At 48.4% G+C, this 13880-nt stretch overlaps 2 protein-coding genes and 1 long non-coding RNA gene across 7 annotated transcripts in view; 1 reads left to right on the top strand and 2 right to left on the bottom strand.

The window, feature by feature from the left end:
• The window catches only part of LOC309357295, a 104521-nt gene extending 103067 nt beyond the window's left edge, over positions 1-1454 (bottom strand). The window contains exon 1 of the long non-coding RNA XR_014163058.1: positions 1085-1454. This is a non-coding gene — a long non-coding RNA (uncharacterized lncRNA). The remainder of the gene's footprint in view (positions 1-1084) is intronic.
• Positions 1-3029, top strand: part of LITAF (lipopolysaccharide induced TNF factor) — a 30734-nt gene extending 27705 nt beyond the window's left edge. For all 3 annotated transcript variants that reach the window (XM_081889431.1, XM_081889432.1, XM_081889433.1), the window contains exons 3-4: positions 201-357; positions 1463-3029. In XM_081889431.1, coding sequence (XP_081745557.1) covers positions 201-357; positions 1463-1571 — 266 coding nt within the window. In that variant the 3' untranslated portion in view covers positions 1572-3029. The remainder of the gene's footprint in view (positions 1-200; positions 358-1462) is intronic.
• Positions 3030-6166: 3137 nt separating this feature from the next.
• LOC309357104 (multidrug resistance-associated protein 1-like) overlaps positions 6167-13880 on the bottom strand; it is a 73405-nt gene continuing 65691 nt past the window's right edge. For all 3 annotated transcript variants that reach the window (XM_081889068.1, XM_081889070.1, XM_081889069.1), the window contains 4 exons: positions 12937-13095; positions 10306-10472; positions 8890-9084; positions 6167-7482 (listed from right to left, as the gene is read on the bottom strand). In XM_081889068.1, coding sequence (XP_081745194.1) covers positions 7374-7482; positions 8890-9084; positions 10306-10472; positions 12937-13095 — 630 coding nt within the window. In that variant the 3' untranslated portion in view covers positions 6167-7373. The remainder of the gene's footprint in view (positions 7483-8889; positions 9085-10305; positions 10473-12936; positions 13096-13880) is intronic.

The raw sequence follows: 13880 nt of genomic DNA, 5'->3' as shown, positions 1-13880 counted from the left end.
TCTTGCATCTTCCTTGAGACAGTTCGTTTTGGTTTCCCATTGGGCTGGCTTTTCTCCAGGCGGATCTGAGCTTCTGGCGAGCCAGGCAGCAATTTGCAAGGCACTTTTGCCCGGGTGTTGAGGAAGAGGGAGTCCGAGGTTGAGCAGGAAAGGAGTGTGACCCTCTCGCCCTTGTCTCTTTGCCTCCTCTGCTGCCCCAGTTACTGTTCAGGCGGTTTACGTCCAGGCACCGCTGGTCTTCCATGACCGCCCCGTCCAGATGAACTGCCCTGCGTGTCAAAAAACCATTTTGACGCGCCTCTCGCATACCTCTGGGGCACTGACCTGGCTGGCTTGTGGCGGCCTCTTCCTAGTGGGGTAAGTAGGTCCTTGTCAGCTGCCTATCTTTGCTGATCTCTTATATGCATTAAGCCGGGGGCTGCTGAGCTGTGACCATTGGGCATGCTGGCTGTGACCGATGGGAGATAGGAGCCTCACAGTTTCTTGGAGGGCCGCAGGTTGGCTGCTCCCACATTACATTGGGGGAACATTCACAACCAAAATAATAATAGTAATTATTATTATTATTATTATTATTATTATTATTATTATTATTATGCATATATCAACTACCTTCTTCAAGGAGCTCCAAGAGGCGTATGTGCCACTCTCCCTTTCCTCATGTAACTTCCACAACAACCCTGTAAAGTAGGTTAGGCCCAGAGGGAGTTACTCGCTCAGGGTCACCCAGTGAGTTTCACAGAATCTTGGAGTTGTCGGGGTAGAAGGGGTCCCATTTGAGGGAATGCCAGGAAACAGGGAATTAAGTTCACATGTGATGGGGGTGTAAATATGTACAGGTTTTTTGGCAAAGGGTGTTTAAAGAGAATATAGAAATCACTGGGTTAAAGCTGACCAAAAGTCCAGAGGTAGTACTATTATCAATTTACAATGGGGTGGAAGGTTCGCAGGCTATGAAGGCCTCGCTCACAGATTCATTGACAGCTGCACGAATCATGATAGCTAGGAAGTGGAAGGGGAAAGCAGAATATAAAATGGAAGAATGGTATAAAGAGGTGTGGGATATACAGTGGGCTACAGACACTTCAGGTTACAGACGCTTCAGGTTACAGACTCCGCTAACCCAGAAACAGTACCTCGGGTTAAGAACTTTGCTTCAGGATGAGAACAGAAATCGTGCTCCGGCGGCGCGGCAGCAGCAGGAGGTCCCATTAGCTAAAGACCAGGGATGCTTGTACGCACGGAAGTTTGCATAGATGCTCCATCTACAGAACAGGAGTAAGATGTGATGGTGCTTTATTACATTAGGAAACTGCCTTGAGCTGAGCCGGAAGGTCCTTTCCCCCTTGCTCAGTATTGGTAACACCTGTAGCCGTGTTACTGATCTTATCCAGAAACGGCAGTCACGGAGTACCTGGGGCAAGAGTCTGTGTTCTGAAGGCTACCTGCTTTCTCTCGACAGGTGTGTCGCCGGCTGCTGCCTCATCCCCTTCTGCGTGGATTCGCTTCAAGACGTTGACCACTACTGTCCCAGCTGCAACGCTCTTGTCGGCACCTACAGGCGTCTCTGAGCAACATTAGGCGCGTGCTTTTTTAAATATATGCTTTTTTTCCTTTTTTTGGAGTTCATGGAAATAATTTTTTCCGCTGTGCCTTTTTTTTGCCTCTGAAGATTTGGGTGCAAGGAGAACCTTTGGCCAAGAAGTGGGATGTTTTTCCAGCCTCACGTCCAACAAGTGTATGTTCTTTCCTGCAAAAAGCATGCCTGCACCGTCCACGGAAAAGTGTTGAACTGGTGCAGCGTCTTAATCCATCTTTGTGCTTTGGCACTGTCCCCCATTCTCCTCCTTTTTTGGCATTGAGAGGAAGCGTTGCAATTGGAAACCTCAATGATATTTCCTTCTCTCTCTGTGTGTAAATTGCTAAGGCCTTTTATGCAGCCTCAAGAGACACTTGGTTCCAAAATTCTCTCTCCCTGGGGAATGTTGATGAGATCCCTGTGAAAAAAAAATCCTATTTTTTAAAGGTAGCTTCTAACAAAATGAGGCACTTCAGGGCTTCTGTGGCAACTGATTTCAAGTTGGTGGCCAGGTTTTTTAAATTTTATTTTGCAGGGGTTCTCAGAACCTCATGTTGCCTCTTCAACTTCAGAGACCCCCTGGTAGTGCCCTTGTTTGCTACCCAGGCGCTCCAAAATCTGTTTTTGTATTCATTTGGAGCTTTATATAAGTGCTTCGAGATTTCTGAAGAATTTTAAATTACTGCTGAAAAGTAAATGTGAGGAAATAGGTTCCAGGCCTAGAATTTTGTCTTTCTGACCCAAATGATCATCTTTCTGCTAAGAGTCAAAGATCTCAGTGCCTCAGTCCAGTGCCTCAGATCCTTCCCTCCTTTTTACATGTTTGGCTAGAGCAGGACCAGCTTCTGATGTGTCCATAGAGTGTAGAGCAAATCCTAGGGAAAATAATGTCCAGATAGGTGATCTAGATAAACCAAAGCTGTGAATGTTGAGGCTAGATTCTCTGTTGGGGCGGCTATTGGAAATTTCCTGCCCCAGTGACCCGATAGGAGAAAACCTCTGCTTTTCTTTCGTTCCCCACGGGCAAGTTGCAGGCCAGGCGAGCAGCTGCCAAATGAGTTCATCACAAGCGCTCTTTGGAAGCAGATGAAACAATGATGGAGATACCTGAAACCTGCTTGTATTCTGAACTAAAAGTACAACGCATTAGAGAGCTGAAGACGTGCCGGCAGGAATTGTGGTAGTAGCATTGGATATATGCTTTTATTTCTTTTTTAACGAGCAGGATGCAGCTTGCAAAAGACTCTTAGCTCTGCCGCTGCAGATCTGGGCAAGTTTATCTACACCAGATTTGCCCCACTGAAGCCTGAAAGGAAAGCAGACCGCTGGAGATTTTTAAATACATTGTTTTTTTTGGTGTGTGTTTTATTTTGCATAGGCTATACACACGTGATCTAGTTTGAATTAAACAACGGTTTTGTCCTCTAAATAAAACGGTGCATCTTGTAAATTGGCTGTTAATGCTGGTTCTGTGCGGGATGAAGCCATCAGTGGCTCCTAACCCGGATGGCTGTGTTGCAGAGGCGGCATGCTTTGGAGGATGAGTTGCTGCAACTTGCAGGAGGGGAGAGAGTGCTGTTGCACTGCAGTCCTCTTTGCAGGATCCCACCTGGCCGCTGGGAAAACAGGATGCTGCAGGAGATGGGCCATTGGCCTCATCCAGCAGCTTTCGGTCATTGTGTTCTGGCATTATTGCAGCTCTGGAGGGGAGGGTTCGTGGCCTTCCAGAGCCCCAAGACCTCAATAAATCAGCCTGGAAAGCCACTCCTGACCCACACCCTGGCCTGAGGTCTCCCATCCACCCCTACGTGGAAACTTTTCACAGATGCCTGACTGATTTCCTCATCCAGCACGCCCTTCCTACTTTAGATTTCGCTTTCTGAATTGGGGGTATGGTGTGCTTTTGAGATCTGCAGGTGGCAAACTTTTTCTCCCATCTTCTCTTAAGTAAAGCAGCTCTACAGCAATATCTCTCACAGCCGAAGCCAAGCAGCCCTGTTGTTTTTTTGGGGGTGGGTGGGTGGGCAGACATCTGCTATCAGATGGACTTTGCCCTCAAGCAGCTGGTGCTTGCTTTCTCCCCCTCCCCATCAGTTGATAGGGAGAAAGGTGGTTTTTTTCCACCTGGCAATTGAGGGGGCGAAGGGATTTTGGCAGGCAGGACAACCCACCTGCCAGACATGTGGTTTTATTGTGATGTCACGTGACTGGCAGGTGTGCTGCCCCACATACCTGTCAAAGCTGAACGTGGGCTGGGACCAGGATAAAGATCTGATCACTAGAGTCAAAAAGGCTCCCCACCCGTGTCCTACAGGAACTGGCATGGAAAGGATGTGTGTGTGTGTGTGTGTGTGAGTGATGCTGGAACAGATGGTCCTTTGTTCTGATGCAACAAGGCAGGTCTCCTGTGCTGCTGCTGAAATTACCGTATTTTTCGCTCTATAACACGCACCCGACCATAACACGCACATAGTTTTTAGAGGAGGAAAACAAGAACAAAAAGTATTCTAAACAAAACAGTGGATGTATGATTTTTGTGGTTCATGCTGTGGCCACAGACATGTGATCTGACAGTGAGTTTGGGGTAAGTAAAGTAAAGGTAAAGGTACCCCTGCCCGTACGGGCCAGTCTTGACAGACTCTGGGGTTGTGCGCCCATCTCACTCAAGAGGCCAGGGGCCAGCACTGTCCGGAGACACTTCCGGGTCACGTGGCCAGCGTGACAAAGCTGCTCTGGCGAGCCAGAGCTGCACACGGAAACGCCGTTTACCTTCCCGCTGGTAAGCGGTCCCTATTTATCTACTTGCACCCGGAGGTGCTTTCGAACTGCTAGGTTGGCAGGCGCTGGGACCGAGCAGCGGGAGCGCACCCCGCCGCAGGGATTCGAACCGCCGACCTTTCGATCAGCAAGTCCTAGGCGCTGAGGCTTTAACCCACAGCGCCACCTGTGTCCCATGAGTTTGGGGTAGCCCGATGCAAAAAAGGATGCTGCTAATAATGCAGAAGAGGGGTATAAGAGGAGAAGGCTCCTCTCCTCTCCCACTTTGTCCTTTGAAGCAAGCAGGCTCTGCTTCTCTCCCACCTCCCCGGCTTAGCGAGCTGAAACACTTTGCTGCTATTTAGTGAGCTGAGTGGGGGGAGAGAGGGACAGAGAGCCTGCTTGCTTTACAGGAGCCAAGCGGCTCCTCTCCTCTCCCGCTTTGCTCCTTTAAAGCAAGCAGGTTCTCTGTCCCTCTCTCCTCTCCACTCAGTGGCTCTTCTCCCGCTTTGCTGTTTCAAAGCGAGCCATGGAGGAGGGAAGGGAGAGGAACCATGGATCCTCTGCTCACGACTGCAGCAAATCCCCCCGCCATCCGTAGGCATTCGCTCCATAACACGCACAGACATTTCCCCTTACTTTCTAGGAGGAAAAAAGTGAGTGTTATGGTGCAAAAAATACGCTAAGCTATTTTGTCACATTCATAGAGAGGGTGGGGAAGGCTCTCCTCTCCATCTGCCCACCTCCCCTCCCCCTTTATCATGTCTTAATGCAGTAATAATAATTTATTATTTATACACCACCCATCTGGCTGGGTTTCCCCAGCCACTCTGGGCGGCTTCCAACAAAATATTAAAAATACAGTAAAACATCAAACATTAAAAACTTCCCTTCAGAAACATCATTGTTTATTTCCTTGACATCTGATAGGAGGGTGCCACCACCGAGAAGGCCCTCTGCCTGGTTCCCTGTAACCTCTCTACTCGCAGGGAGGGAACCGCAAGAAGGCCCTCAGGGCTGGACCACAGTGTCCAACGATGGGGGTGGAGAAGCTCCTTCAGGTACACTGGGCCGAGGCCGTTTAGGGCTTTAAAGGTCAGCACCAAGACTTTGAATTGTGCTCGGAAAGGTACTTTCAGCCTGGAACAATGGAGGTAACAGAGCATTCTCCTTGCCACACCACCTGAAACCGGTCACTCATGCGCCCTTTTCACTTGGGATGCTGTAATTTGCATCCCTGTGTCTCCAGCCTTGGCCTTAAGTTTCATGCAGGCCCAAATGGGAAAAACAGGTTTGGATGACCAGCGTGTGCCCTGCTGAGTTAGGGCCCCTTCCAACAGCTTCCCTTTTAAGAATGGGTTTTCCCTTTGATTAGAATCTCCCATGCTGATCACATGCCCTTGAAATCATGTGACGTTTGACCTCAGGGTTGCCACAGAAGGGGATTTCCTAGCTTTCTTTCTTTGTTTGTTCCAGCTATCATGGGACTGTTCCTCGCATGACACTAAAAAGTTCAGAGCTTTGGTTCAAAACAAATTATCTTTGCTACCTTTGTCAGAAGACCATAGAAGAAGCTATCTAATCTACAGCCCCATGGCCGCTTACCGTTATTAAAGCACAGAGTTACCTAAGCCTATTCATAAAGACAGACGTGCAACTTACAATTGTCCACAAAACCCACATATTTCACCTTGCAAAACCCAAATTAAACCACACACCCAAGGAGTTACAATAAGTCCAGTATTCCCATGCTGGGGAGACAAAACCTCCCATCTCTGTATACAGCAACCCTACTGTTATTTTCTGCAGGTTTACAAAGAACGAGGACAGTTCTCCAAACAAAAAGGTTTTTACTGAAAGCTCTTTCCATGAGTCATTACAAAAATACCAAAGTAAATTTCGATCTATTTAACTTTAGAGAATTGTATTTACAAAAAAAATAAATAACTTTATTCTAAGAAAAGACATGTCTTTTTAAAAAAAGAAAAAAAAAGTCAGCAACATAATTCAAAGTCTGCTGTTCCAAGCTCCTGGAGTGAGCATTTAGATGCACTGATATGTTTGATTTTCCTTCCAGCTTTGCTTTGGTAAAATGACGGTGGAGAACACAGGAATTGTGGGTTTTTGTTGCAGATCCTTTCCAATTAAAAGAACACAACAGCTGGGGGATGGGGAGAGGAGAAAGGACCTTAGACAGAAACGATTAGGCTGAATTTTCCTTTTTGGAACCACAACAAAAAAGCATTTTGCCTACAACTGGGAGTGATTCTTTCATCCACAGGGTTAAATATATATATGTATCTTATGGTATAGGGTAAAGTTCTTGGGAATAATAAAACAAGAACAAAAATCACCTGGTCTTCCATTTTCATTTTTTCCCCTCCATCCTCAAAACAAGCCAGAATTGCTCTAGATAAATGTATGCAATAAGCATGTTTTATCAGAATAGAAGGGAAATCCCTTGCTCCTCCCCACCCCGTACGAGCATGTGGCAATTCTGGTGTTAAAGTTTTGGACTGTGCTATTCCTATCCTCTCTAGCAGCCATCCTAAAGGTTTCTCCCATTGAGATGCTGGGTTTTCAAAGGGAAATTACCCAATCTCTCCAAGAGCTCCTTGCCATAAAAACCAAAATGGCTGAGCAATGTTTTAGGCACAAATTCAGCCAAGCCTCCTCCAAGGACTCAATTTGGTCGTGGCCAACAGGGTCAGAGGGGACTCAGACCAGCAGCATTCGAAGGGCCAAAATATAGCCACCCCTGCGCTAGGTAAATAGATGGGATTGGGGCTCAAAGAAACAACCTGTCCATTGCTATGCTTGAAAACTAACCCTTTAAAAGGTCAGGAAAGTGTAGAAGAGAGGAGACAAGTAGATTTTGTGCCTGTTGTGTCTCCATTACGTTGCAAGGAGTAGAATTGTTTGGCTGGAGTTTCTTGGGCAATGGATTTTGGCAGATGCTGCCATCTTCGTCCGTGTTTGGTTCGCCAGTCCTCTTCTGAGCTGCACCCCCAGCGAGAGAGACGCCACGAACCAGGCGTTAAACCAAGCCAGAGTCTTTGGCCATGCTGTAGAAAATGCCTCTCTTCTGGATTAGGCTGGCAGGGGAGCCATATTCCGCAATTTCACCCTTGTCAAGGACAATCACCCTAAAACAAAACAGAAATGTAGTCAGCACATTTACAGTTCCAGCGGGGTGGGTCAGAATTCAGAGATGCAGGGTCTGTTTTGATTCTCTGCTGGAAATCCATCGATGGGAGTCAAGGGCAAAATAGGGGGTAGAGGCTAATCCCTGACCCAGCACCGCTGGCCATGCACAGGGATAACCTGCAAATACAAGTACAGTGGTACCTCGGGTTAAGTACTTAATTCGTTCCGGAGGTCTGTACTTAACCTGAAACTGTTCTTAACCTGAAGCACCACTTTAGCTAATGGGGCCTCCTGCTGCTGCTGCCGCGCTGCCGGAGCACGATTTCTGTTCTTACCCTGAAGCAAAGTTCTTAACCTGAAGCACTATTTCTGGGTTAGCGGAGTCTGTAAGCTGAAGCGTATGTAACCCGAGGTACCACTGTACAAATCATAGAGGGTAAGGCTATCCATGGCTGTGTTCTCCCTTCACTGTCAGAGGCAGTATGCTGGGAATCACAAATGGGGAGACTTCTGGTCCCGCTTGCAGGCTTCCCACGGGCATCTGGCTGGCAGATGCGAGGGCACCAGGCCGGACTAGATGGGCCACAGGCTCGATTCTGCAGAGCTGTGCCCCTGATCACTCCACACACCAACTTCCCTGCCGTTTCCCCTCCTCACATGAACCCTGCAGAGCTTCCCCTCCCCGCCCAATGCAACTACGGAGCTCACTTTTCACCTTCCCCAGCCCGTCTCTTAAGCCGCCACTTCTGTTCTGCAGCCCTGTTTGCCTCAGCTTTCACCTCCACCCCCATCCACTGCGATAAGTGAGGTTACAGGGAACCAGGCAGAGGGCCTTCTCGGTAGTGGCACCCGCCCTGTGGAACGCCCTCCCACCAGATGTCAAGGAAATAAACAACTATCTGACTTTTAGAAGACATCTGAAGGCAGCCCGGTTTAGGGAAGTTTTTAATGTTTGATGTTTTATCGTGTTTTTAATATTCGATTGGGAGCCCCCCAGAGTGGCTGAGGAAACCCAGCCAGATGGGTGAGATATAAATAAAGAAACTATTATAATTATAATTATAATAATTTCATCTATATCCTCTCACACGAGGCAGCTGAGGAATGAAAAAGGGAGAAGTTTGAGTACAGCTGGAAGGGAAGAACACTGAGAGGGAAATGGTGACTGTTTAAAACAACATAAATAGTTTGAGTAAAGCAAGCCTGGAGGTACACTGGGAGAAAAATGGCAGTTTTAAACAACAGCAGAGGTTTCAGTAAAGCAGGGATGAAAGAACACAAATAGGTTGCTTTTTTGTTTTTTTAAAAAAGGAGAAAGAGAGATGTATACAACACAGAGGCTAACACAATAGAGCCTTTCCAAACTCCCTTCTCCTCAGATACTCGCATGGTTCATCCACTTTTACCGTGTATAGTCCATGATCGTGTTCAACCGGTGTGCTATCGTTAGGACTGTGCAGCCCTCAAACTGCGTCCGGATTGTTGACTGTATGAGGTCATCTGTTTCAAGATCCACGGCCGCTGTAGCTTCATCTAAAACCAGGATTTTGGATTTCCGAAGCAAGGCTCGAGCAAGGCACACCAGCTGTCGCTGCCCAACACTGGAGACAGAAAGTAAAACACACAAACACACACAAAAACTTTAAAAACTGAATCTCTAACAACAGTCCATTTCAGGGCCAAATAGCTAATTAATCATGTTTTTAAAGATCATACTTGAATTAGCCACTTTCACTTTTATTTTGAAAAGAAAAAGCAAATGTGCACCCATGATCTGGGACCCAGAAAAGGCCAACATTGTAAAAAACAAAACAAAATCTAAACAGCTTATTTAAAAGCTACTGCACAGCTCAATTCAACAGTCTCTTTCGAAAAATATCTAACGTCAGTCATTCCTTACTATTCTATGTCCAACAGGAGGCAGAAACCTGCATTCTGTGGTCATGAGGAAAACGACCAAATAGATCCTCTGTTAAAAAGCCGAGCAAAACCCTAAGAACCAGATTTTGCAGGATTTCGCTTTGATTTGGATTCCAGTACAGCTGTACCTTGGAAGTTGAACAGAATCTGTTCCGCAAGTCCGTTCGACTTCTGAAACCAAAGCACGGCTTCCGATTGGCTATAGGAAGCTTCTTGCAGCCAATCGGAAGCCGTGGAAGCCCTTTTGGATGTTTGGCTTCCTAAAGAACGTTCGAAAAACCAGAACACTCCTGGTTTTCGATTGCTTGGGAGCTGGAACGTTCGACTCCTAATGTTTTCAGGAGCCCAGGTACGATTGTATTAGACTTAAGCACAGACACACAAAATGAGGAGTCAGCTCTCACATACAGGGTTCCATGTGACTCGCTAAGGCAGCTTAAGTTTCTGTTTCTAATATTGCTTTTCCTGCAATTACGTGTCCTCACCCAATGCTCCTAAAGTGAGGACTCTTTTACAGCCCAAGGGAGTGTGCCCCTACAACATATTATGTGGACAAAATGTGGGTTTTGCACTGAGAGGTTAGGTTTTGGTTTTTTTTTACAGTGTGGGACTTGGTTTTAAAAGAAGTGAGAGTGAGAAGGGTATTCAGATGTTGCTACCCTCAGCCAGACTTGCACACACGGATGCTCAGGGTTCCAGAACAGCACAAAGAAGTTAATGTTGTAGCTCAGTGTTTCTCAATCTTGAGTCCCCAGCTGTTGTTGCACTACAACTCCCATCATCCCTGACCACTGGTCCTGCTAGTTAGGGATGATGGGAGTTGTAGTCCAACGAACAGCTGGGGAAACCTAAGATAACGGGATTTGAAAGGAAAATAAAAAGGGGCAGAAACTGTACAACACCTAAGGTTCTCTCCTCCTTCGGAACACTCGTGGTTGAGTTTATCAGGAAGTGCCGAGACAAAGTTTTTCAAGTGAGCGAGTTCCAAAGACGTCCAGACGTCTTCATCAGAGTATTGGTCGAAAGGGTCCAGATTCATGCGCAGGGAGCCAGAAAACAAGATGGGGTCCTGTTTGGAGAACAGAAAGCCATCAATCAGGTCTGCACTGCACATTTCAGAAATTTCTACTAAGGTAGGTGTGCGGAATAGTCTACAACAGAGGTAGACAACATGGTGCCCTCAAAATGCTGCTGGCCTACAACTCCCTGCTCCCTGACCGCTGGTAGTTCAGAGAGGGGCTGATGGGAGTCAGAACCCCATTTCCCCTCTCTACCTACACGCAATGCAGGAAACATGAAACGCTTGAGCCACAAGCGAAGTGCCCTCCAAGAGGCCTCCTTCCTGCCTGGGTATCTAGAAATCAGCCTCGGCAGCAAGACTGGGCAGATCTCAGCAAAGGTCATGTGCCTGGGACCAGTGGGTTACACACTAAGAAGAATGCAACATGGGTGTACTGTAGGAACGAGAGGCCACCGGTTGTGCGTCCAAATCCTTTCAGAAATTAATGTGCACATTTGCACTTTAAGAAAAAACAAGGTGAGCAAACAAGATACTAGAGCATTCCTTTGTAGGCACAAGTTTAATCTCCTCTTAGGTTCATATGTATATATCCTGTTGGCACCCGTCTGTCTCGATAAGACAGTGGAGTGTGCCTCTGGGAGTGAAGTCAAACTGCTGCGCTTGCAGCACCGAAGAGACCTCCCCATGATGCAAGCCGGGGCAGTGTGAATGGGGGTCCTGGGCTGCCCCGACGACAAGATTCCCTTCTCAGCCCAAAGGAAAGCAGAGCAAGACGTTTGGCAACAGCAAGGATGCAGGAGTTGCCGGAAGGAGGCGTGCAAAGCGCCGTCCAAACGACTCCAGGTTTGTGTAGGGTTTACTCCTTAGCCTTCTTCTCTTCCCCAAAGATATCCTGCAAGGCAGCAGAGGTTAGGACCAGAGTTTTCCTTCTCCTAGATGGGCTTCCTTCCCAGGTTGATGAGGCCCACCTGCCCCTTAAAAAGGTAAAGGTAAAGGGACCCCTGACCATTAGGTCCAGTCGTGGACGACTCTGGGGTTGCAGCGCTCATCTCGCTTTATTGGCCAAGGGAGCCGACGTACAGCTTCTGGGTCAAGTGGCCAGCATGACTAAGCCACTTCTGGTGAACCAGAGCAGTGCACGGAAACGCCATTTACCTTCCCGCCGGAGTGGTACCTATTTATCTACTTGCACTTTGACGGCCTTTCGAACTGTTAGGTTGGCAGGAGCAGGGACTGAGCAACAGGAGCTCACCCTGTCACGGGGATTCGAACCGCCGACCTTCTGATTGGCAAGCCCTAGGCTCTGTGGTTTAACCCACAGCGCCACCCTACCTGCCCCTTAAAGGTAAAGGTACCCCTGCCCGTATGTGCCAGCCGTGTCCGACTCTAGGGTTGTGCGCCCATCTCACTTAAGAGGCCGGGGACAAGCGCTGTCCGGAGACACTTCCGGGTCACATGGCCAGCGTGACGAAGCTGCTCTGGCGAGCCGGCACCAGCGTAGCACATGGAAACGCCGTTTGCCTTCCCACTATAAAGCAGTACCTATTTATCTACTTGCACTTAGGGGTGCTTTCGAACTGCTAGGTGGGCAGGAGCAAGGACCGAGCAACGGGAGCTCACCCCGTCGCGGGGATTCGAACCGCTGACCTTATGATCCGCAAGTCCTAGCCAATGTGGTTTAATCCACAGCACCACCCGCATCCCTACCTGCCCCTTAAGGTAAAAGGTAAAGGTACCCCTGCCCATACGGGCCAGTCTTGACAGACTCTAGGGTTGTGCGCCCATCTCACCCAAGAGGCCGGGGGCCAGCGCTGTCCGGAGACACTTCCGGGTCACGTGGCCAGCATGACAAAGCTGCATCTGGCGAGCCAGCGCAGCACACGGAAACGCCGTTTACCTTCCCGCCAGTAAGCGGTCCCTATTTATCTACTTGCACCCGGAGGTGCTTTCAAACTGCTAGGTTGGCAGGCGCTGGGACCAAGCAATGGGAGCGCACCCCGCCGCGGGGATTCGAACCGCCGACCTTTCGATCGGCAAGCCCTAGGCGCTGAGGCTTTTACCCACAGCGCCACCCGCATCCCAAAAAACTGAGGAGGAAACAAGCAAGAGGGAATGGGGCTCCACCCTCCATCTACAGAGCAACTTCAGAGACCATTTGAAAGTAAATTCATCAAGAACGTATCTGAGCCAACACAAAAGCTGGGCTTGCCCTTTGCTCATGCCAGCAAAGACCAACTCGCTCCCGAAACCGCCTTGATCAGCCATCTGACACGGCCTTGCAAATATTTGCTTCCCCTCTGCGTTTGTGTTCTCTCTTGGCACCACCTGAAATGCTTTGGCAGAGAAGCTGCATATGCATGTAGAAAGCAAATAAAACCAGGCACCCATGAAGATCCGTGGACTCAAGCCTGTAACGAGGCGGCATCAGCAGTGAACACAGCCAAAGGAGTTAGAAAGCACGGCTCCTAACGAAATAGTCAAATTGTGGGCATGAGCAGAGATTCCCGCTTACCTGGGGGATAATCGTGACCTTGAAGCGAAGGTCGTGGAGCCCAATCTTTGCAATGTTAATCCCATCAATGAGAATCTCCCCTTCGGCTGCCTCGTTGATGCGGAACAGGCCGAGAGTGAGGGACGACTTTCCAGCTCCCGTTCTTCCAACGATGCCCACCTATTGAGAAGGGCAGAAGGGGGTGGGGGGTGGGGGAAAGGAGCCACGATGCTCTTAGTTCTGGAAAGCAAGGCTGGAGCCAAGAGGACGAAGGATGCAGGCAGTATCTGAAGGGGATCTTCCTGCCCCTCCCCTCCAGGAAGAGACTTCTTTTAAGAAACCTGGACTAGCAAGCTCTGCTTGGGAAGCTCTGCAGCTCTGCAAAGCGGAAAAGACGCTGCCTTTGTTATGGCACGGCCAGGGAACACCTGCGGCCGAGCCGAATGCTGAAATGCAGTTTGCATCATCCCTGCTGATGGGAGCAGAAGAGCCACACAACAGCTGAAAGACCACAGATTCCCCGGTCCTGCTTTATGGACAAAGCAGTCAGTCTTGGCACACAGGAGTCTTGGAAAACAGAACGCCCAGCCTTGAAACTGCTGTTTTAAGTTTCAAGTTGCTTGAAGACACAGAGAGGCAATGGGTGAGGGAGGTGTGTGGGTGGGGGGGTAGGTGGGGGGTGTCCTTCACATCTTCAGAAAGTAACATGCCAGGCAGCCCTAAAAAACCCTCTCTCTTTGATACTCTTCTTGATCAAAGAAGATTTTGTCTCCTCTCACCTCCCACAAATTCTGCCTTTCCAGCTTTCCTTTTCACACAGCTTCTTTTCAGCCTCAGCTCTTCCTTTATTTATTAAATTTATATATGTTGCCTGGAGATCACTGGGCAGTTTACCACATTCAATGCAGAATGGAAACACAAAAATATTTACAGTAAAACAAAACACCTTTTAAATCAGACCAAGG

Source organism: Podarcis melisellensis (assembly GCF_964234715.1).
Source record: "Podarcis melisellensis genome assembly, chromosome: 14".
In the NCBI taxonomy this organism is placed as follows: domain Eukaryota; kingdom Metazoa; phylum Chordata; class Lepidosauria; order Squamata; family Lacertidae; genus Podarcis; species Podarcis melisellensis.
Note: the sequence above shows the minus strand (reverse complement) of the source record. Positions and strands in the feature narration are given on the sequence as shown.